The 22,974-nt window shown below is 41.6% G+C and overlaps 1 protein-coding gene across 4 annotated transcripts in view; it reads right to left on the bottom strand.

Moving 5' to 3' along the window:
- Positions 1 to 22,974, bottom strand: part of VIPAS39 (VPS33B interacting protein, apical-basolateral polarity regulator, spe-39 homolog) — a 32,309-nt gene that overhangs the window by 3,440 nt on the left and 5,895 nt on the right. For all 4 annotated transcript variants that reach the window (XM_017961408.3, XM_021941437.2, XM_003902106.5 and 1 more), the window contains 13 exons: positions 22,009 to 22,155; positions 20,527 to 20,565; positions 20,109 to 20,173; positions 18,985 to 19,041; positions 15,049 to 15,141; positions 13,892 to 13,925; positions 13,321 to 13,423; positions 11,840 to 11,867; positions 7,991 to 8,064; positions 6,036 to 6,111; positions 5,412 to 5,546; positions 4,444 to 4,485; positions 4,026 to 4,115 (listed from right to left, as the gene is read on the bottom strand). In XM_017961408.3, coding sequence (XP_017816897.1) covers positions 4,026 to 4,115; positions 4,444 to 4,485; positions 5,412 to 5,546; positions 6,036 to 6,111; positions 7,991 to 8,064; positions 11,840 to 11,867; positions 13,321 to 13,423; positions 13,892 to 13,925; positions 15,049 to 15,141; positions 18,985 to 19,041; positions 20,109 to 20,173; positions 20,527 to 20,565; positions 22,009 to 22,155 — 983 coding nt within the window. The remainder of the gene's footprint in view (positions 1 to 4,025; positions 4,116 to 4,443; positions 4,486 to 5,411; positions 5,547 to 6,035; positions 6,112 to 7,990; positions 8,065 to 11,839; positions 11,868 to 13,320; positions 13,424 to 13,891; positions 13,926 to 15,048; positions 15,142 to 18,984; positions 19,042 to 20,108; positions 20,174 to 20,526; positions 20,566 to 22,008; positions 22,156 to 22,974) is intronic.

Below are 22,974 nucleotides of genomic sequence, written 5' to 3'. Positions count from 1 at the left end.
TTTGCAAATTCATGAGGGAAGGTCTAAACTTTTAACAGTGTTTGCCTTGAGAAAGGGGGTGAGATAGGAGTAGGTAGAAAATGAAAAAGGAACTTCACTCTTTCTATACTTTAATACAGTGTTTGATTTTGACAACAGACATGTATTGCTTTGTTAATACAACTAATTAAATAATTAACAAATGGGAAAAACAGAAAAAATTTCAAACCTACAATGGAAAAACAGATATTAAAAATGTAAACCAATTCATATGGAATCACCAAAGATCCCGTATAGCCAAAGCAATCAATGTTAAAGAAAAACAAAATGAAGGCCGGGTGCGGTGGTTCATGCCTGTAATCCCAGCACTTTGGGAGGCCTAGGTGGGAGGATCACTTGAGGCTAGGAGTTCGAGACCAGCCTGGCCAACACAGTGAAACCCCATCTTTACTAAAAATACAAAAATCAGCTAGGCATGGTGGCGCATGCCTTTAATCCCAGCTACTTGGGAGGCTAAGGCAGGAGATTAGCTGGAACCTAGGAGGCAGAGGTTGCAGTGAGCCGAGATTGCGCCACTTCACTCCAGCCTGGGTGACAGAGCAAGTCTCCATCTCAAAACAAAAAAAAAGGGGGGTGGGTAGGGGTAGGAGGCAACATGCTTCATGATTTCAAATTATATTACAAAGTTATATATAGTAATCAAAACAGTACAGTGCTGGCATAAAAACAAACACATAGACCAGTGGAATAGAATAGAGAGCCTAGAAATAAACCCAAGCATACATGGTCAGCTAATTTTCAACAAAAGCACCAAGTGGACCCAATGGGGAAAGGATAGTCTCTTCAACAAGTGGTGCTGGGAAAACTGGATTTCCACATGTAAAACAATGAAATTAGACCTTTATCTTACACCATACACAAAAATCAACTCAAAATGGATAATAGATCTAAGCATAAGACCTGAAGCCATAAAACTCCTAGAAGAAAACATGGGAAACAGCTCCTTGACATTGGCCTTGGCAATGATTTTTTGGATATCACACCAGAGGCTCAGACTACAAAAGCAAAAAGTAAATTGGATTACATCAAACTAAAAAGCTGCACGTGGCAAAGGAAACAATCAAAATGAAAGGCAGCCTATGGGTTAGAAGAAAATATTTGTAAACCACATATCTGATAAGGGATCAATATCTAAAACATATAAAGAACTTGCACAAGTCAATAGCAGAAATAAAAATTACCAGATTTAAAAAATGGGCAAAAGACCTGAATGGACATTTCTCCAAAGAAAACATGAAAATGGCCAAGAGGTACATGAAAAGGTGATCAATATCACTAATCATCAAGGAAGTGCAAATCAAAACTACAGTAAGACATCACATCACACCTGTTAAGATGGCTGTTATCAAAAAGACAAATGATGTGTTAGCAAGGGTGCGGGGAAAGGGAACTCTTGTACCCTGTTGGTGGGAATGTAGACTGGGGTAGCCAATGTGGATAACAGCCTGCTGTGAGCTACGGTCATGCCACTGCACTTCAGCCTGGGTGAGAGTGACAGCCTCTCTCAAAAAAATAAAAATAAAAATAAAAATAGAACTACCATATGACCCAGTAATCAATCCTTCTTTTGGGTATATACCCAAAAGAAATGAAATCATCACCTCATAAAGATACTTGCATTTCCACATTCACTGTAACACTATTCATGAGATGTTAACTATTCATGAAATGTAACTATTATAAGTTATTGCTGAGAATTTAAATGTCTATAACTTACAAAAATAATAAACAAATAAATAATTCCCTCCCCCCAAAAAAACAGCCAAGATAAGGAAACAATTTAAGTGTTCATTGACAGACAAATGGATATAGAAACTATGGAACTATGGTATATATATACATACATGCTGGAACATTAGCTTTAGAGATCTAACTACAAGATGAGGACTGTAGTTAATAATATTGTACTGTAATCAGGAGTTTTGCTAAATGAGTAGATTTTAGCTGCTTTTGCCACAAAAAATAATTTGAGATGATAGATATGTTGATTTGATTCACTGTAGTAACCATTTTACTATCTACGTGTAACTCATAACATCTTATTGTATAACTTAAATATATACAATATATAATAACATTTATCTTTAAAAAAAAGAAGAAAGATAACAAGTGCTGGCAAGGGTGTAGCAAAAAGAGACCCCAGTATACTGTTGTCGGTGGGAATGTAAATTAGTGCAGCCATCATGAAAAACAGTATAGGCGTTCCTCAAAAATGTTTAAACAGAACTAAAATATTATCCAGAAATCCCACTACTGGGTATATATCCAAAGGAAATGCAATCAGCATCTCACAGAGACATCTACACTCCTATGTTTATTGTGGCATTATTCACAAGAGCGAAGATATGGAAATAACTTAAGTGTCTACTGATGGATGAATCGATAAACCAATTGTGGTACATATATACAATGGAATGTATTCAGAACTTAATAAGGAGATCCTGACATGTGACAGCATGGATGAAGCCGGAGGACATTATGCTAAGTGAAACAAGCCAGACACAGAAAGGAAAATAACTTCCTGATCTCACTCATACGTAGGATCTACAAAAGTCAGACACATAGAAAGTAGTTTCCAGAGACGGGAAAATGTCGGTCAAAGTTGTAGTTATGCAGGATGAATAAATTTAGAAATCTAATGTACAGCATGAGGACTACAGTTAATAATAGTGTGGTGTATACTGGAAATTTGCTAAGAGAGTGAATTTTAGGGGCTCTTACCACACTCACAAAAAATGGCTCACTGTGAGATGATGGATGTTAATTGGTGTGACTGTATAATCATTTCACTATGTATATGTAGATCAAAACATTACGTTGTACCTTAAATATATACAATAAAAATTAATTTAAAAAAAGGCAAATCAGTAGAGACATGACAACCAAACTCAAAGCAAGGTCTTTGATTGGATCCTGATAGAAAAAAATACAGAAGCAAACCAAAACCAGCTATAAAGAACTAATTTAAATATGGACCATGATTAAATATATATTATATTAATGTTAAATTTTTTTAGTGATAATTACATATCTATATATATGTAATTTTTTTTTTTTTGAGACAGGATTTTACTCTTGTTGCCCAGGCTGGAGTACAATGGCGCAATCTTGGCTCACTGCAACCTCTACCTTCTGGGTTCAAGCAATTCTCTCGCCTCAGCCTCCCAAGTAGCTGGGATTACAGGCGCACACCACCAAGCCCAGCTAATTTTTGTATTTTTAGTAGAGATGGGGTTTCACCATGTTGGCCAGGATGGTCTCAAACTCCTGACCTCAGGTGATCCATCCACCTCAGCCTCCCAAAGTACTGGGATTATAGGCGTGAGCCACCATGCCCGGCCCAATATTGTGCTTATGAAGTATTAAAGGAGAGGTGTTAAGATGTCTACAGCTTTCAAATGATTCAGAAAAGAAAAACACATAGGTATAGAAAAAGAGAAAGCATACATAGCAAAATTGTTTTGTTTTTTTTTTGAGACGGAGTCTCGCTCTGTCGCCCAGGCTGGAGTACAGTGGCGCAATCTTGGCTCCTTGCAAGTTCTACCTCCTAGGTTCATGTCATTCTCCTGCCTCGGCCTCCCGAGTAGCTGGGACTACAGGCACCCGCCACCATGCCCGGTTAATTTTCTGTACTTTTAGTAGAGATGGGCTTTCACTGTTTTAGCTAGGATGGTCTCGATCTCCTGACCTCGTGATCCACCCTCCTCGGCCTCCCGAAGTGCTGGGATTACAGGTGTGAGCCACCGCACCCGGCCAAAATTGTTAATAAATTAGTGATGTGGATAAAGACTATTATACTATTATAGTATATATTTGATTATTATATGAACTATAAAATTCATTCTTTCAACTTTTCTTTAGGTTTGAAATTTTGGAAAATAAAAAGTTGGAGGAAAAATGTACACCAGTAAGCAGAACTTGTAACATGATAGAACCCTTCTGTCTCCCAAGGCCTCAGCAGCACTAAACAGTTCCAGGGCACACACCTTTGTGGTGAATAGGGCATCTACATCATTCCAGGCTCGAAGCTTGGCACGAGCAGCCAGGGCTGTCAGCACATACTGTTTGTCTGGGATCTGGAAAGCAGAGACCAAGAAAAATTAAGAGGAAGTAGAAATACATCAATGGGGGTGCTTGAGAATTTTAGAAAAGGCAGACATTAAATATTTCCTGATATTGACTCTGCTCTTAAAATCAAAACATTTCTCAGTTCAAGAACTTCTTAATTCCCAAGCCCCACCACTGCTACAGGGCATTCAGTCTTCTCTCATTTTCCTAAACTCATTCCTTTCCACCTTCAACCTTGAATATCAAAGGACATACTACACAGGGTTACAAAGCAACATCCACTCCATGTAGTTACCCTGATCACTCCTTTCATAACACTGACCAATTTGTAACTACCTTAAATGTCTTCTTCAGGTTGACGGGACTGCTGAATGTCCCCTAGGATGAAAGCGAAAAAGGAACTTTAGTGATATTGACTTTCCCATGTACCACCCAAGCTCTCATTTTCTCTCCCACTACAGAGACTTTCTACATCTTACTCTGTTGCCATTTAAACACAGAAGTTAATTTCAGAGAAAAGCTCCATTGGGAATAGTCAGATACCAGTATAAGCTGGCTTATCGGGAACTGGATTAATAAGTATGGTGCTTTTTCCCATTTTCTGCTAATCCAAATAAGGGGAAAATTGTCTGCCTGTTATCATGGAATCCAAACTTCTTCGAAAAATTTAGAAAGAAAAAAGAACGGCCGGGCGCAGTGGCTCACGCCTATAATCCCAGCACTTTGGGAGGCCGAGGCAGGTGGATCACGAGGTCAGTTCAAGACCAGCTTGGCCAACATGGTGAAACCCCATCTGTACTAAAAATACAAAAAAAAATTAGCCAGGAGTAGTGGCACACACCTGTAATCCCAGCTACTCAGGAGGCTGAGGCAGGAGAATTGCTTGAACCTGGGAGGCGGAGGTTACAGTGAGCCAAGATCACACCACTGTGCTCCAGCCTGGGTGACAGAGCAAGACTCCATCTCAGAAAAAAAAAAAAAAGTATCCACAGCTACTTGCTGCCCTGCTGCTCTTCTCCACACCATGCTAATCCATTTGAAATCACGGACCTTTGAACAGAGACTTCTACAGGTAACAGCACCAGGGATAGAACTTTTTATGCTAGCATGCCAGCTCACTTGAAGCCACAAACCTTACAAACCTCTTCCCTCCTGGCCAGATGAGACCCTCTTATCCCTGGTGAGGGCCAGGAAAGCTTCCAGGTGGATTTCTGAGAACTATACATACCCATTATTAATAGAGTACATAAAAGTACTGGATTTGAACTATGTTTTTTGTGGAATCTTCCATATTTTGCCTGTACCTCAGCCTCCGTGTAGTGATAGAAGCAGGAGTAGAAAAGCGTTGTCACTAGTGGCATGTTGAGGATGGAAGCTTTGCGGGGGTGCTTTCGGAAGATCTCAGTCTGTCCTGCTGATTCTAGATGGCGATCATTTGCCTATGGTAGAGTGAGCCAAGTAAAAAACAAAACAAAACAAAACAAAAAAACAAAAACAACAACAACAAAAAACAATGTCCATGGAGTAGAGGCAGGAGAAAAGTCTTTTAATATTACAGCAGTTGTGTTTCCCACCCGAGGAGTGAAAACAAAGAAGAGAAAAAGAAAGAAATTGCCTAGGAGATCCCCAGGGTAGTTTAAAATCCATAAAGTGATCATGGATCCATGTTGGATGGAAACAAATAGAAGTGGTGATGACATGGGAGATTTGGGATGAAGAAGAAATACTTCCAGGTTAACAACTGGTAAGAGGAAAAAGGATCCTAAAAACAATGGAGGAAGGGGGCTATTGTATAGAGGCAGAAAATGAAAGGCTTTTAGAAACCAACAAGAAATGACCCACATGCAGAGTATAGAAATCTCCTAGATGCTGAATGGCACTGAGAGCCTTGGCACTGACACAGAAGATGTGGAGATGAAGAGTCTAACCTCAATAATGATCTGGCGTTCCAGGAGCGTGTAATGGTCCTGTATGTGTGCAGAATCTTCTGCTGAAAATGGCAAGCTGGTAGAGTGCCAGAAGGTTAGTATTTTTCTCTATTCGAAAAAGGAAACAAACCCAACTAAACCAAATCACCAGCATAAGTATAAGAGGCTCATGGTGCCTCACAAGTCTGATCTCAGTTCACCTTTAGAGCGTCCCTTAGAGGAAGAAAGACATAGCATGAATGGCGTGAATTTCATATTAAAGGTTTTGCCAATTCAAGAGGGATCCTGAAAGTCCACAAAATACTTATAGTCACTCATAATTTTGCTGATAAATGAATTAGGATCTTCTCATTTTGGAAGCTGGAATATTTGGTGAACCAGTCACAAAGCTAATGAGTGAGCCTAGGCAACTGCCCATCATCCACATCCCAGTGAAATTCTGTGGCTTGTGCTTAACTTACTGAGGGGACACCTAGATTTGTTAGCCATTATTTTATTGCAGAGTACAAAAGGCAAATTAAATTACATGGCATGGTGGTATGTTTATAGATTGACAAATATCACAAATGTCAAGGGTCCTATCTTCAACACTGCATTATGCTTTTTGTTTTGAGATGGAGTCTCTCTGTGTTGCCCAGGCTGGAGTGCCGTGGAGTGATCTTGGCTCACTACAATCTCCACCTCCTGGGTTCAAGCAATTCACCTGCCTCAGCCTCCTGAGTAGCTGGGACTACAGGCGCATGCTGCCACACCCAGCTAATTTTTGTATTTTTAGTAGAGACGGGGTTTCACCATGTTGGCCAGGATGGTCTTGATCTCCAAACCTTGTGATCTACCCACCTCAACCTCCCAAAGTGCTGGGATTACAGGCGTGAGCCGCCACACCCGGCCGCATTATTGTTATACATGAAGATGCTAAGGGATAGCATCTTGCCAAAAAGTTATGCGGTCAGTCAATGGGGAAGGCCAGGAACAGAAGTCAGATTTTAAATGCCCAGTTCACAGGTCTATCTTTTAAAAAGTACTGCATTATTCCCCGTACTCTGCGCACTCCAGGAAGAACTCTGAGTTTTAATTGCACTATTCCAGATAAGTTTTAGCCACAGTGAATTTTTAGAAGAGATAAATTAGAGAGATGCTTTAAATTCTAGTTACTTCACTATTTTAACTTTTCTCCTTGTTTTCCAGAGGCCATATAACATATCTCAGTATTTGGTAACATTAAATGGATTTCGCTGATATAATCGAATTTCTAAACTTGAAGCCAGGAAATCATGTCACACGAGGAATGGTTGAAACAACCATGAGTGCTGAACCTAAAGAAGCAAGGACTACTTGGGAGACGCTACACCTGTCTTGAAAGATACAGGGAAGCAAGTTTCAGCTTAACATAAGGAAGCACTTTCCAACAATGAAGGTTGTTCAAAAACAAACTGAGCTGTTTCAAGAGCAACGGGCACCCTGTCACAGGAATATGCAGAGCTGGGTTTTGTAATAATTTAAATTCTGGATGAAAGCTTGCCCTGGATCAGTGGTTCTTGGACTTTGGGGTTTCAAGGACCAGTAACACTGAAAAAAATGCATCAGGTCCCTAAAGTATTCTATCTTTTTATTACCTAAGGTCACAAAAAAAAAAGGTACAACGCATTTTGGTACCAAATAAGAGGAGAAAAGTGAGGACAATAAAAGATAACATTTCAAATTAAATAAATTTGGCTTTGGGAAAAAAAAAAGACATTTGTCTTTTTTTTTTTTTCTCAGTTTACCACTAAGCAGTGGAAACTCTGCTGGGGACTAGTGTGTGAACACCACTGCATGAGGCGACCCTGAATGATGCTGGTATGATTCATTGTTAGCCCTTCCCTTCCTGCCTATCCATTCCACCCTTTTTAATTTTCTTCATTCCTTCTGGGTAAAGGTATTGATACTTAAAATCATTTCTCCCCCATACTTACCCAATACAGGTCTTAAGAAATTCTTTTCGTTTGTCAGGGTCCTGAATGTTCAAATGCTCTCGATAATGAGATAGCTACAAAAAGCAGAAAAAGGCTTTGAGGTATTTTGTCTCCTTAGATGAGGGAGCTAGCTAAATAACTGAACTTCCCATGCTTTAAAAAAAACCAAATTCTTCATTTCTTGGTATAAATGGTTATGGGGGGCGGGCGGGGGGATAGGCAAAGAGTGACTACATATCATTAGTAGGTTTATCTATAACTGCACTGTACAATACAAAAGCCACTAGCTACAACTGTTTCTTTAAATTTAAATTAATTAAAGTAGAAATTCACCTCCTTAGTTAACACTAGCTACTTTTAAAGAACTCAATAGCTACACGTGACCAGGGCTACTATATTGGACAACATAAATATGTATATATATATTTTTTTTGAGATGGAGTCTCGCTTTTGTTGCCCAGGCTGGAGTGCAATGGCACAATCTCAGCTTCTTGCAACCTCTGCCTCCTGGGTTCAAGTGATTCTCCTGCCTCAGCCTCCCAAGTAGCTGGGATTACAAGCACCCACCACCATGCCTGGCTAATTTTTGTATTTTTAGTAGAGGCACGGTTTCACCATCATGGTCTCGAACTCTTGACCTCAGGTGACCCACCCCACCTTGGTCTCCCAATGTGCTGGGATTATAGGTGTGAGCCACCGCGCCCGACCCAAATATGGAATATTTCTATCATCGTAGAAGGTTCTATTGGCCAGTGCTGATCTATATAATGAAGCACTGAGTAGATACAGTACTGAGCTTTACCTTTAAGTTTCACTTTAGCCTCAGTATTTAACCGAAAATGAATATTTTGCTTCAGATTTAGATTTTGAAAAGTCAAAGAGCTAAATGCGTATTTCAGTGTTATTTTTGGCACCCTTGACCATGTACATGATCAATGGTAGTATGATCATGTCAACATCTAACAATTAGCATCAGTAATATAAATAGGGCATGTCATTCTGACTCACTGTTCATAAATATTCACAGATTGAGCCAACAGCTGTATATAAAAATGTAAATGTAAAAATGTAAATAAGACAGAATAACAGAAATTATATATCATAATCCAATCTTTGTAAAACATTTCATATAAAATAGTTGGTGTACAATCATTCCTAATATTAAAGAAAGTAATCTTTAAGAGGTACAGTTAATTTTTTGTTATTCAATTCCATTTCAGCCTTAGGTCTTTCAAGAAAAGTTCTTCTTGGGAAACCTTCATATTCTGTGGACATACACTAAAAGTGTACTATCAGCCTTGCCACTTCCAAAGTTTACAAGGTTGAAAAATTCAAAATCTATATACAACAACATGCATGATAAATCATCTTCAATTCAAACATGAGTATAAAGAAAATAAAGTTTTAGATTAAAATGAGTTACCCAAAACACATTTATTCTCACTAATCAAATTCAAAACAAAAAAGTTTATAAGAATGCTGTAAGAAGAAAAATCCTTATAGTTTTGAACTTACAGAGATTTAAAAATATAAACAGCTTTTCAGTGATTACTACAGGCTACCAATCATTTTCAGTTGATTAAGAAAAAGGATTTTTCAGATTGTCTCATGCTTTGAATATGAAGTACAAGTTCCTTTCAGAAAACATGTTACTGAGCCAGGTGAGATGGTTCACATCTGTAATCCTAAAACTTTGGAAGGCCAAGGTGGGAGGACAGCTTGAAGCTAGGAGTTTGAGACCAGCCTGGCAAACAAACGGAGACCCCCATCTCTACAAAAAGATTTTAAAAAATTAGTCAGGTGTGGTCATGTGCACCTGTAATCTCAGCTACTTGGGAGCCTGAGGCTTGAACCAGGAATTGGGAGTCTGCAGTAAACTATATGTAAAATACATGATCATGCACCACTGTACTCCAGCCTGTCTCAAAACAAAACAAAACAAAAACCCGTTGGCGAGACGCGGTGGCTCAAGCCTGTAATCCCAGCGCTTGGGAGGCCGAGGCGGGCAGATCGAGGTCAGGGTCAGAGACCATCCTGGCTAACACGTGAAACCCGTCTCTACTAAAAAATACAAGGCGGCGCGGTGGCTCAAGCCTGTAATCCCAGCACTTTGGGAGGCCCGAGGCAGGCGGATCACAAGGTCAGGAGATGAGACCATCCTGGATAACACGGTGAAACCCGTCTCTACTAAAAATACAAAAAAAAAACTAGCGAGCAGTGGCCGAGCGCCTGTAATCCCAGCTACCGGGGAGGAAGCTGAGGCAGGAGAATGGTGTAGCCGAACCGGGGCCGGAGCTTACAGTGAGCTGAGATCCGGCCACTGCACCTCCAGCCTGAAGGCAGAAGAACTCCGTCTCAAAAAAAAAAAAAAAAAATACAAAAAACTAGCCAGGCGGTGGCGGAGCACCTGTAGTCCCAGCTACTCAGGAGGCTGAGGCAGGAGAATAAGCGTGAACCGGGGAGCTTGCAGTGAGCAAGATCCGACACTGCACTCCAACCTGGGCGACAGGCGAGACGCTCGTCTCAAAAAACAAAAACAAAAAAAACCCAAAAAAAACCCCATGTTTCTGAAAAGCATTTTCAGTATTATATTGTAATTATGCTGTTCAAAGGTTAACAATACTTAATGTGCCAACTGAATGTGTTGTACAGTAACTAAAAAAGCAATCCTGCCATCAACAGTGCTGAGAAATCCTTTTTTTGAGACAAGGTCTCATTCTTTCGCCCAGACATGACCTCCCAGACTTAAGCAATCCTCCCACCTCAGCTTCCCAGGTAGCTGGAACTACAAGCATGCGCCACCATGCTTTACTAATTTTTACAATTTTTTTAGAGATGGGATCTCACTATGTTGCCCAGGCTAGTCTCCAACTCCTGGACTCTAGTGTTCCTCCCACCTCAGCCTCCCAAGTGCTGGCATTACAGGCATAAGCCACCATGCTTGGCTAGAAATTCTTATAGCTGCATTATAACGACAAGTTTTTTTTTTTTTTTTTTTTTAACATGAATTGCTGAAGTTTTAATAATACAATTGAGTTTTTGGTAAAATTTCAGATTTATTCTTATATTCCAGGAGTTCATTCTATGATTGTGAAAATCTGCTGAAATTCAATCTTAACACTTGGCCATTGAATTCTCAGCCAAAACATGTTGGGTGTTTCATCAACTTGACCTATCTTCCTTCTTGACCCATATCTGATTTCTTAGCCTCTTAGCCTTCAACACTTTCTTTGTGAGAAGCCAAAACCCCAAAACTCCTACCAACCAGGACCTGAAAACAACTGAAAAACAAATTACAAATTGACCAGGCCAATTTTCACATATTTATTTTTTAAAACTTATTCATAAGCCCAACCAAAAGAGCATATAAAAAGAAAAATACATCATTCAGATTAAGTTTTCAGGTTTTCCAGGTGCCTCTCTCTTCTGTATATAATCAATATCAAAGAAAATAGCTCAATCAGTCTGGGATCTTGGAGGCTGAGGTTTGGCTTAGATTTCTGGGTTTGTTTCTTTTCTGAGACAGAGTGTCGCTCTATCACCCAGGCTGAAGTGCAATGGCATGATCTCAGCTCACTGCAACCTCCCCATCCCAGGTTATAGAAATTCTCCTGCCTCAGCCTCCCAAGCAGCTGGGATTACAGGCGTGCGCCACCACACCCGGCTGATTTTTGTATTTTTAGTAGAGACAGGGTTTCGCCATGTTGGCCAGGCTGGTCTTGAACTCCTGACCACAGGTGATCCGACCACCTCAGCCTCCCAAAATGCTGGGATTACGGGTGTGAGCCACCGTGCCCAGCCTAGATTTCTGTTAAACTGGTCCCCAACTGAAACAAAGGCCACACTTACCGCCAGCTCTTCTGTTCTATCTAGGAACCTGGGAAGAAGCAGAAGGGAGCAGGGCATTTGTATCTATTGATGTGTGGCAGTATAACCTCACAAAATAGAGTGCCTCCTCTAGGAGAAACACAGTTCAGACTCATTTCCCTCTATACACAAGATAAATGGTTGATCAGGTATCATTGTTCCCCTGGTCTCTCTGGCTGATCAAAAAGCAAGGACAAGAAGGTACTGCAAGGAACTAATAACTTTGTTAACAGGTCTGACAGGGAAGCTCAGAGCCACCTACTCGGGCCCACAGAAAACTTGGTTGTTTTTTTGTTTTCCCTAAGATTAAAGCACTATTCTCTGTCCATACAATCTTGAAAACATATTTTCTATAGTGTTCTTTACTGTTTTCACAGACAGAGTACAATGTGTTTTGCCTCCCCCAAAGGCTTAGGTAAAACCTTGGAGCACCAGGACTTTTGTCTTCTGATTCTTCTTTACTCTGAATAGACCACTATAATTAACATTACCATTTTGGCTTGGAGGTGATGCCTGATAAAGCCTTGTTCGTTGGGAAAGAGGAAAGGAGGGAAGGAGGAATGGAGGAAGCAGCCAGCCTCTGTGACCATGTCTTCTTTTACAAATTTCTGGCTAACACCTGTAATCTTGACCCTAACCAGGTAACCTGCTTTTCCCCATCTCAGTCTTCTGGGGAGCTCATTGCTGTGCTGGAGTCACTGGGTAATCAGAGTCACCTTGGGCCACATGTCAGTCTAAACAGAGGTTCTAACCATTTCCCTGACACTGAAGAAAGGACATCATATGCACATATTTTAATCCAAAGGTGGGAAATAGTCCCTACTGACTGGAATTAGAGGGAAGAAAAACATGATAAAAGACCTTAGACCTCTTTACCCCCAGCAGATATGCCTTTCTCTCACCAATCAGAATCCTACCTAGTTTTATAGGCCCATGCAAATCTAATCACTTCCATGAGGCTTTACTTGGGTATCCTGACTGAAAATATTTCCTTCTTCTCTTCTACTGTACTTCCCACTGGTATCACTTAGAAATCAGTAATAAAAGATAACTTTATTCTACATCTTTTTAAATAAAAAAAAATATTAATACTACAAACTAGGTATTAGGCTAAGTGCTGGCTCACATACTACCCCTTCATCTTCATAATAACCCTGTGCGTAGGAGTCATCATCTCCATGTGAGAGATGTGAAAACCTCACGAAGAGGGCTGATAACTTGGCCAAGGTCACTCTATGAATGATGTGGGAGATCTGTAATAGCATTCAACCCAAGTGCGTGTGACTCCAAAGCCTGGTTCTTAACCAGCTTGCACCTTCTCATAAGCTGTGCTGTACTGCTAGTTATCTCCTCACACTTCAATAGCTTGTCGGGCAGTTGGTGTCTTCTGTTCCTTTGTATCCCTCAGAGTGCTTTGAAACAAGTACTTACTAAACTTTATAGACCAGACGATCGGTTCTTACCTGAAGAGGTCTAAAAGCAGCTTTTGATCCCCTATTTCCTTAAGGAAGTGAATAAGATGTCTCAGGGCAACCTGTCGCACCTCCAGCTCTCGGAAGAGGATCTCTGTCAGACAGTCAGGATTTAGGTTGAGAAAGATTAAAGCCTATTAGTCAAGTGTGAAATTGGTCTCCCTACTCACACATTCCAAACAATATCTCATCAAAGCCTAACAAAACTAAGAATGGTTTACCCCTACGTCTTAATTCACCATCAACACACTCTATGGTCTTGGGCAGCTCATAGCCATTGAGTCAGCTTTGCACTTCACACCAACCCAAACAGCAGGCACTTAGCATGGATTCTGACTTCTTCAAACCAACACAGCCATCTGAGGGGGTTCTGTGGTTAATGTAGTCATCACCCTAACGGATGCCCTCAGAGATGTGATGTGTGCTCTGAAGTCTCAGGCCACCCCAGTTGTCTCTGAAATAGACTTGACTAATGAATTCTGGTATGAAAGGCACATGGCATTCTCCCCTCGAATGTGGCAGACACCTTGCTGACTGAAGATTTCCTGCAAGCCATTCTCACCTTTGCTCAGTGTCCTCTTCAGGAAAATCAGAACCTACGGGAGAAAAGAACAAAGACTGTGCAAACCTTCCAACACAGAGTCGTGCCCTGAGCACTACAGACACGGGGCCAGCAACTCATTAGCAATCTCTGCAGGTACAGCCACCAGCTCTGTATGTGATGGAAGGAAAGCCAATGGATATCTGGAACTGAGCTGTGTCTTGGGAGACCACATGCCCGTGCCCATGCTGCTGAGAGACACCTCCCTCTGAAAGAGGATATGCTCACACCTCTCCTCCCTGAGATTGTTTCATATAACACACAGTAGCCAACCTTCTGTGTCTTGGTTATAATCCAGGGTTTCACATAGGCTGGGCATGGTGACTCATGCCCATAGTTCCAACACTTTGGGAGGCTGAGGCAGGGAGATTACTTGAGCCCAGGAGTGTGAGATCAGCTTGGGCAACATAGTGAGACCCTGTCTCTACAAAAACATTTAAAAATTAGCCAGGCAAGGCCAAGCGCGGTGGCTCACACCTATAATCCCAGCTCTTTGGGAGGCCGAGGCTGGTGGATCACCTGAGGTCAGGAGTTTGAGACCAGCCCAGCCAACGTGGTGAAACCCCGTATCTACTAAAAATAGAAAAATTAGCCTGGCTTGGTTGCCCACGCCTGTAATCCCAGCTACTTGGGAGGCTGAGGCAGGAGTATCACGCAATAAGCTGAGATTGTGCCACTGCACACTAGCCTGGGTGACAGAGTGACACTCCGTCTCAAAAAAAAAAAAACAAACAAAAAAAACTAGCCAGCCATGGTGGTATGCACCTGTGGTCCCAGCTACTCGGGGAGCTGAGGTGAGAGGATCACTTGAGCTCAGGAGGTCAAGGCTACAGCGAGCCATGATCACACCACTGCACTTCAACCTGGGCGACAGAGCAAGACCCTGTCACCAAAAAAAAAAAGCAAAACAAACAAACAAAAAAACACAGGGTTCCACACTTAGTGCATGTGTCACCAGTTAAGCCCTTAAAGCACAGATTACTTAGAATCCTACACCTCCAAGGGGAATCCAGGATCTTTACTTAACATTTAACATGAAATGTTAGTCTGTTTGATTGGATTTTCAGAAACTAGTGAAAACAATAATTAAACAAACAACAACAAATTTGACAACTCACGGCCGTAATGACGTTTCCATCATGCATGCTTACTGCCTCTTCTAGGAGTTGTAGTTTGTCCTGTAAGGAGCGGAATCTCTCTAGTGAGCAGACCTGGCAGAATAACACTAGAATTAGCACAAAAGAAGACAGTTTTCCTTATTCCTTTGTCGCTGGACACTAAAGAATGAGCAATAATGAAACAAAATGTCCCCAAGGAGAGTCTCTTTATTTTTACACTAGGGTCCCCATAACTTATAAAACAGTAGGTTCCCACCACCCTCTCTAGTTCTAGTTCAGCCTGCTGCCCTACAAGAAGCTAATGTCCCGAAGTCTTGATAAAGTCAACAGAAATCACTTGTTCTTTTTAAAGAACCCTTACATCATAATTTGCATACAGTAGAATGTACCCTATTTAAGTATATAGTTCAGTGATTTTTTTTTTTTTTTTGAGACGGAGTCTCGCTCTGTCACCCAGGCTGGAGTGCAGTGGCCGGATCTCAGCTCACTGCAAGCTCCGCCTTCCGGGTTTACGCCATTCTCCTGCCTCAGCCTCCCGAGTAGCTGGGACTACAGGCGCCCGTCACCATATCCAGCTAATTTTTTTGTATTTTTAGTAGAGATGGGGTTTCACCATGGATCTCCTGACCTTGTGATCCGACAGCCTCGGCCTCCCAAAGTGCTGGGATTACAGGTGTGAGCCACCGTGCCTGGCCAGTATCTCATAGTTTCAACTCACATTTTCTTAATAACTATAATTTTAAGTATATTTAAAAATGATTATTGGTCATTCATGAATCTTCTTCTGTGATGTGTCTGGTCAACTCTTGTGCCAATTTTTTATCAGACTGTCTACTTATCACTGAGCTAAGAGTTTTATCTTTTTTTTCTTTTTTTTGAGACAGGGTCTCACTGTATTGCCCAGGCTGGAGGGCAGTGGTATGATCATGGCTCAGTGCAGCCTCAACTTCCTGGGCTCAAGCAATCCTTCCACCTCAAGCCTCCTAAGTAGCTGGGACCATAGGTGAGTACCACCACACCTGGCTAATTTTTATTTTATAATGATGGGACCTTGCTATATTGCCAGGTTTAATAAAAGTTTTATATATATTCTGGCCAAGTGCAGTGACTCAGGCCTATAATCCCACACTTTTGGAGGCCAAGGCAGGCAGATCACCTAAGGTCAGGAGTTTGAGACCAGTCTGGCCAACATGGTGAAACCTCATCTCTACTAAAAATACAAAAATTAGCCGGGCATGGTGGCACACAACTGTAATCCCAGCTACTCAGGAGGCTGAGGCAGGAGAATCACTTGAACCTGGGAGGCAGAGGTTGCAGTGAGCTGAGATCGCGCCACTGCACTCCAGTCTGGGTGAAAGAGGGAGACTCCATCTCAAAAAAAAAAAAAAAAAAAAAAAAAGAAAAGTTTTATATATATTCTGGATGAAAGTCCCTTATAATACATGTGTTTTGAAACTACTTTCTCTGAGCTATGGTGGTCTTTTCATGGTTTTAACAGTGGTTTCTAAAAAATAAAAGTTTTAAATTTCGATGAAGTTCATTTTATCAATTTTTTCATTTATAGTTCATGCTTTTTGTGTCCTACGTAATAAATCTTTGCCTAAGCCAAGATCATAAAGATTTTCATCTATATTTTCTTCTAGAAGTTTTATAGTTTTAACACTTAATTTACATTTAGGTCTATGATCCATTTTTTAAATTTATTTTTTCATTCCCAATCCTTAGAACCTGTGAAGTATGATCCATTTTATCCGTTCTTTTTGAGAGACAGGGTTCCGCTCTCTCGCCCAGGTTGGAGCGCAGTGATGCAATCATAGCTCACTGCAGCCTCAACCTCCTGGGCTCAATTGATCTTCCCGCCTCAGCCTCCTGAGTAGCTGGGATTACAGGCGCAAGCCACACACCTGGCACTATGATCCATTTTGATCCATTAATTATTATGATCATTGCCAATTCTACCAAAATTGATCTGTACATTCAAGGCAATCCCAATCAAAATCTCAGCAACTCTTTTGTAGACACTGCCAAGCTGCTGCTAAAATCGATATGGAAGTATAAGGGATCTAGAATAGCCAAAACAAGAGAAGAAAAAAGTTGACAGTTGAGAGCTTCGACAAAGTTGAAGTGTCTTGATTTCAAGATTTAGACAACAATCAAGACTGTAGTATTAGCTTAAGAATAATCCAATGAACCAGAATAAAGAGTCCAGAAATAGGACTACATATATATGATCATTAATTTTCTTATTTTTTTCTTCTTGAGACAGGGTCTTGCTCTGTCGCCTAAGCTGGAATGGAGTGGCACAATCTCAGCTCATTGCAGCCTCGACCGTCAGGGCTCAAGCAATCCTTTCATCAAGTAACTGTGACTAAAAACATATCCTGCTATAAAATGATAAATTATATTTATATATTTATAATTATAAATTATAATATACATTTATATTATAAATTAGTCACACCTGGGTTTTTTTGGTTTTTTTTGAGACGGAGTTTTGCTCTTGTTGCCCAGGCTGGAGTGCAATGGCGCAATCTCAGCTCACCACAACCTCAACCTCCTGGGTTCAAGCGATTCTCCTGCCTCTGCCTCCTGAGAAGCTGGGATTACAGGCATGTGCCACCATGCCCGGCTAATTTTGTATTTCTAGTAGAGACAGGGTTTCTCCATGTTGGTCAGGCCAGTCTCAAACTCCCAATCTCAGGTGATCCGACTGCCTTGGCCTCCCAAAGTGCTGGGATTACAGGCGTGAGCCACCACGCCCGGCCACATACCTGGCTAATTTTTTTTTATTTTTTATAGAGACACGGTCTCACTATGTTGTCCAGGCTAGTCTTGAACTTCTGGGCTCAACAGATCCTCCCGCCTTGGCCTCCCCAAGTTCTGGGATTACAGGTGTGAGCCACTGCAACTGGCCCGATTTTCAACAAAGGCATCAGCGGGATAATTCAAAGGGGAAAGGATAGTTTTTTCAACAAATAGTGCTGGAACAAATGGAGATCTATATGGGGAAAACAATGAAACTCAAACCCTTACATCACACCATATGCAAACATGAACTCAGTGAATCACAGATCCAACATAAAAGATTGTTCTCACTCTTTTTTTGGGGGGTGGGGGAAGTGGAGTTTCACTTTTGTCACCCAGGTTGGAGAGCAGTGGCACGATCTCAGCTTACTACAACCTCTGCCTCCCAGGTTCAAGTGATTCTCCTGCCTCAGCCTCCCAAGTAGCTGGGATTGCAGGTGCATGCCACCATGCCCGGCTAATTTTTTGTATTTTTAGTAGAGATGGGGTTTCACCATGTTGGCCAGGCTGGTCTAGAACTTCTAACCTCAGGTGATCCACCTGCCTTGGCCTCCCAAAGTGCTGGGATTACAGGAGTGAGCCACCGCGCCCAGCCTCTTACTTTTTTTTTTTTTTGAGACGGAGTCTCGCTCGCCAGGCTGGAATGCAGTGGTGCAATCTCAGTTCGCTGCAACCTCCACCTCCTGGGTTCAAGTGATTCTCCTGCCTCAGCCTCCCGAGTAGCTGGGACTACGGATGCCTGCCACCATGCCTGGCTAGTTTTTCATATTTTTAGTAGAGACGGGGTTTCACCATGTTGGCCAGGATGGTCTTGATCTCTTGACCTCGTGATCTACCTGCCTCAGCTTCCCAAAGTACTGGGATTACAGGCGTGAGCCACCGCCCCCAGCCCAGGCCTCTCACTCTTCAATGTACTTTTCCCTCTCATCCATCACTCTTTCCCCACTACCCCATCAAAGCAACAGTAACGGAGAATCAGAAATTTTGCCGCCGACTTTCAACCTTAGTGGACTTATTTTCCCCCTGAAATTCATTGAACAAATGAGAACTGAAGAGAGGTCAAAAAATCTTCCCTGTGTGAACAAGCTGCCCAGCTTCCCAAAGAACCTCACAAAAATTCTCTGTCCTTACCTTTCCCTTCCGGAGGCGTCGCACTGTATCACTGGGGCTCCAGTCATTGCTGTAATCCTGGAATATTAGCAATACATGAATCCCAGGAAGTTAAGGAATCAAAGTTATCAGTGTACCAACTCCTCAACTCAAACTCAGTCTTAGTGTCTAAGGGGGAAATACTTTGTGGGAGGGAATGGATGTGAAAAAAAATGAAGAAACGGGACAGTTTTGTTCTGAGTTTCTGAAGGAACTAGAGCAGGGGCAATATAGGTAGGAGGAGATGGATCAAAGAGGGAGGAGCCAATTGACAAAGCCAGTGGCCCATGCCTACTGGTTCAGGACTGCAACCTCTAGATGCAATTAGAATCACGTTTTAGGATTCTAACAATTAATGCCTTTGGCCAACAGAAGGAAAGAGAGAGACGTTGGAGACATGTTCCTTTTCTGACCTTAGGATATATAGTTTCTTCCTTATGAATCCATTTGCTTTTTTATTTGCTTCATGGGAATATGAGCTCTACCAAGCTTCCACACTGCAGTGATGATCACTGGGTTTCAAAGTACAGCCTTCAAGTGGGAGCATAATGAGTAAGCAAAGTATGGCAGGGCTGAGTCAGAATATAGAGATTATAAGTCTAAGTTGCACCCTTTCCTAGCTGTGAGACCCCAGGTAAGCCCTAATGTTTAGAAATCCAGTTTTCTTATCTATTTATTTTTTATTTTTTTTTTGAGACGGAGTCTTTGCTCTGTAGCCCAGGCTGGAGTGCAGTGGCCGGATCTCAGCTCACTGCAAGCTCCGCCTCCCGGGTTTGTGCCATTCTCCTGCCTCAGCCTCCCGAGTAGCTGGGACTACAGGCGCCCGCCACCTCGCCCGGCTAGTTTTTTTGTATTTTTAGTAGAGACGGGGTTTCACCGTGTTAGCCAGGATGGTCTCGATCTCCTGACCTCGTGATCCGCCCGTCTCGGCCTCCCAAAGTGCTGGGATTACAGGCTTGAGCCACCGCGCCCGGCCCAGTTTTCTTATCTATAAAAGAGGGTTAAAAAAATTTCTGCTCAAATAGTTGGGAAAATCAAGCAAGGTAACATATGTCAAGGTACTTTATACTGTGGAAACTGTCACACCAGTGTATGCTGTAACTCACCCTATACTCCCCTTTGGGTCTCCCCAGCTCTGGAGCATAGCTTTTGGCAGGTGTGTCTGACAGAGCTGAAAAAGAAGCAGCTGGTTCAGAAGGGCACCATGAATCCTGCTTGTCGTTCCTTCTCTCTACTGCTTCCTTCTCACATTTTTTTGACTTCTGGGCTCCCAATGTTAACTTTGTGGCCAAAAGCAGATCACCGTTCTTCCCCAAAGACAGCATCCCTAGAAGTCACCTTTGCCCCTGTAGCCAGAATGATTTCTACCTCCTTAGTCAGTATCAGAAAGTTCCTCTAATAATGACAGTAGATGCAGAAGAAAGTTCATCTTGTCATCTAATTACTACCTGTCCCCATAACTCCCCAGACTGTACCAGAGCAGTAACATTTCCCACAGCAATTAAAAGAGGGTTCAATGCCTACCATCAGAAAGGGACTGGAAACTTCCAGGTCTAGTTCTACCTAAAGGTAAAGAACACAAGAGGGAAAAGGTCAACAGTTTAAGTCAGAGCCATCCAGACTTGGTTAAAGACACAATGTATACAGAGCTCTATAATGCAATATAGGAACTTAAGCCGTAAAAAACGTTTCATTCATCTGTAGAAATCTGAAGTGCCATTAAAAAATTGAGCAGGGAGAAAAATTTTTTTTAATTATGGTAAAATGCACGTAACAAAATTTACCATTTTAACCATTTTTAAGTGTATAAGTCAGTAGCATTAAGTACATTCACACTGTTGTACAACCATCACCACTATCCATCTCCAGAACTTTTTCATCATCCCAAACTGAGACTCTCTACCTTTAACCAACTCTATACCCTTTAAACAATAACTCTCCTTTCCCTCCGCCCCAGCTCTTGGTAACCACCATTCTACTTTCTGTGTCGAGGAATCTGACTATTCTAGGTCATACATAAATGGAGTCATATAATATTTGTCCCTTAGTGCCTTCTTTATTTTATTTAGCATCATGTCCCCAAGGATCATCCATGTTGTGGCATGTATCGGAATGTCATTCTTCTTTAATGCTGAGTAACATTCCACTGCATGTATATGGCACATTTTGTTTATCCATTCATCCATCAATGGACATTGGGGTTGTTTCCATCTTTTGACTATTGTGAATAATGCTTCTATCAACATGGAGGTACAAATACCTATTCAAGTCCCTACTTTCCATTCTTTTTGATATATACCTAGAAGTAAAATTGCTAGATCATATGTTATTTATTATTGAGACGGAGTTTTGCTCTGTCACCCAGGCTAGACTGCAGTCGTGTAATCTCGATTCACTACAACCTTTGCCTCCCAGGTTCTAGCAATCTGCCTCCCTCAGCCTCCTGAGCAGCTGGGATTACAGACGCCCCCTCACCATGCCCGGCTAATTTTTGTATTTTTAGTAGAAACAGGGTTTCACCATATTGGTAGGCTGGTCTAGAACTCCTGACCTCAGGTGATCCACCCGTCTCGGTCTCCCAAAAGTGCTGGGATTACAGGTGTAAGCCACCATGCCTGGCCAGTTATATGTTAATTCTATGTTTAATTTTTTTTAAAAAAACCACCATACTGTCTTCCACGGTGGCTGCACCATTTGGCATTCCTACCAACAAGGTTTTCTAATAGCAATGCGCAAGGAGTAGGGAGGAATTTTGATCCAGGCAAATTTCTTCAGTACCAGTCACACGGTTAATGTCAATTTCATTCATCGTGTTCTAGAAAACCAGTCCAACCCCTCTGCATTTCTCTCATTTCTCCTGCTCCTGACACCCAGCTGCCAGCTCCAATGAGAATGCTTTATCCTTCAATAATCTTTTTCTTACAAAGTAGATGAAAATTATGGCCTAAGATTTTTCTGAAAAAAGAGAAGGAGGACTTCCCTGTCTCTTTAAGCATATCTCTTTACCTCTAAAAAAGCTGCTCAGGGAGTAGGTAGAAGTAGGCTTGGGTAGTTGTGCATAGGAGGAGAAGCTGTTTCGGCTCTTTAGCTGTTCACGCCCCTCATGGCTGGAGCTACTATTACCAGCAGTCTCTTTGATGGACCATGAGATACCTGTGAGATAGTAAGAACTACATCAGCAATTCTCATCCACAATAAATCCTTGACATCCAACATTCAACAAACTCTAAAAGCTTTTCACCAGAAGCCCTGGTCCCTTGGCCAACTTGGGGCAAGGAGAAAAGATAGAATCAAATAGAATAATCAGCAGAAAAATGGACCAAGGACATGAATAAGTGGATCACAGAAAAGAAAATTCAAATGGCTCTTAAACATATGAAAAGATGCTCAACCTCACTCTTTTTTTTCCTTTTTCTTTTTTTTTTTTTTTTTTTTGGAGACAGGGTCTCACTACGTTGCCAGATCTCTGGAGTACAGTGACTATTCACAATCATATCTCACAATCATGTCTCACGTCAGCCTCAACTCCCGGCCTCAAGCAATTCATCACCACCACCTCCAGAGGCACACACCACGTGCCCCCAGCTTTGCTAAGAGTACTACAAATTAAAAATATAATGAGAAACCATTAGTCCCCTCTAAGATGGGGAAAGATCCAAAAGCTTGATAATACCCTGTGTTGGCCAGGCTATAGGGAAACTGGAACCCTCCTCCATTGCTGGTGGTAGTACGAATTGGTACAACTTCTGTGGAGGTCAATTTGGCAATATCTACCCAATACAGATGCAAACATCCTATGTGAGTAATTCCACTCTAAGAATTGCTCTTCCGTTTATTCATCTAGGGTCAGAATACAAAGTCACTGATAGAAATATAAAGAGCAAAAGACTGAAAAATCTAAAATTCAACAGTGGGCTGACTAAATAAATGATGGTAAATCCATACAATACTATGCTGCTATTTAAAAAAAGA

Source organism: Papio anubis, chromosome 7, assembly GCF_008728515.1.
Source record: "Papio anubis isolate 15944 chromosome 7, Panubis1.0, whole genome shotgun sequence".
NCBI lineage: Eukaryota > Metazoa > Chordata > Mammalia > Primates > Cercopithecidae > Papio > Papio anubis.
Note: the sequence above shows the minus strand (reverse complement) of the source record. Positions and strands in the feature narration are given on the sequence as shown.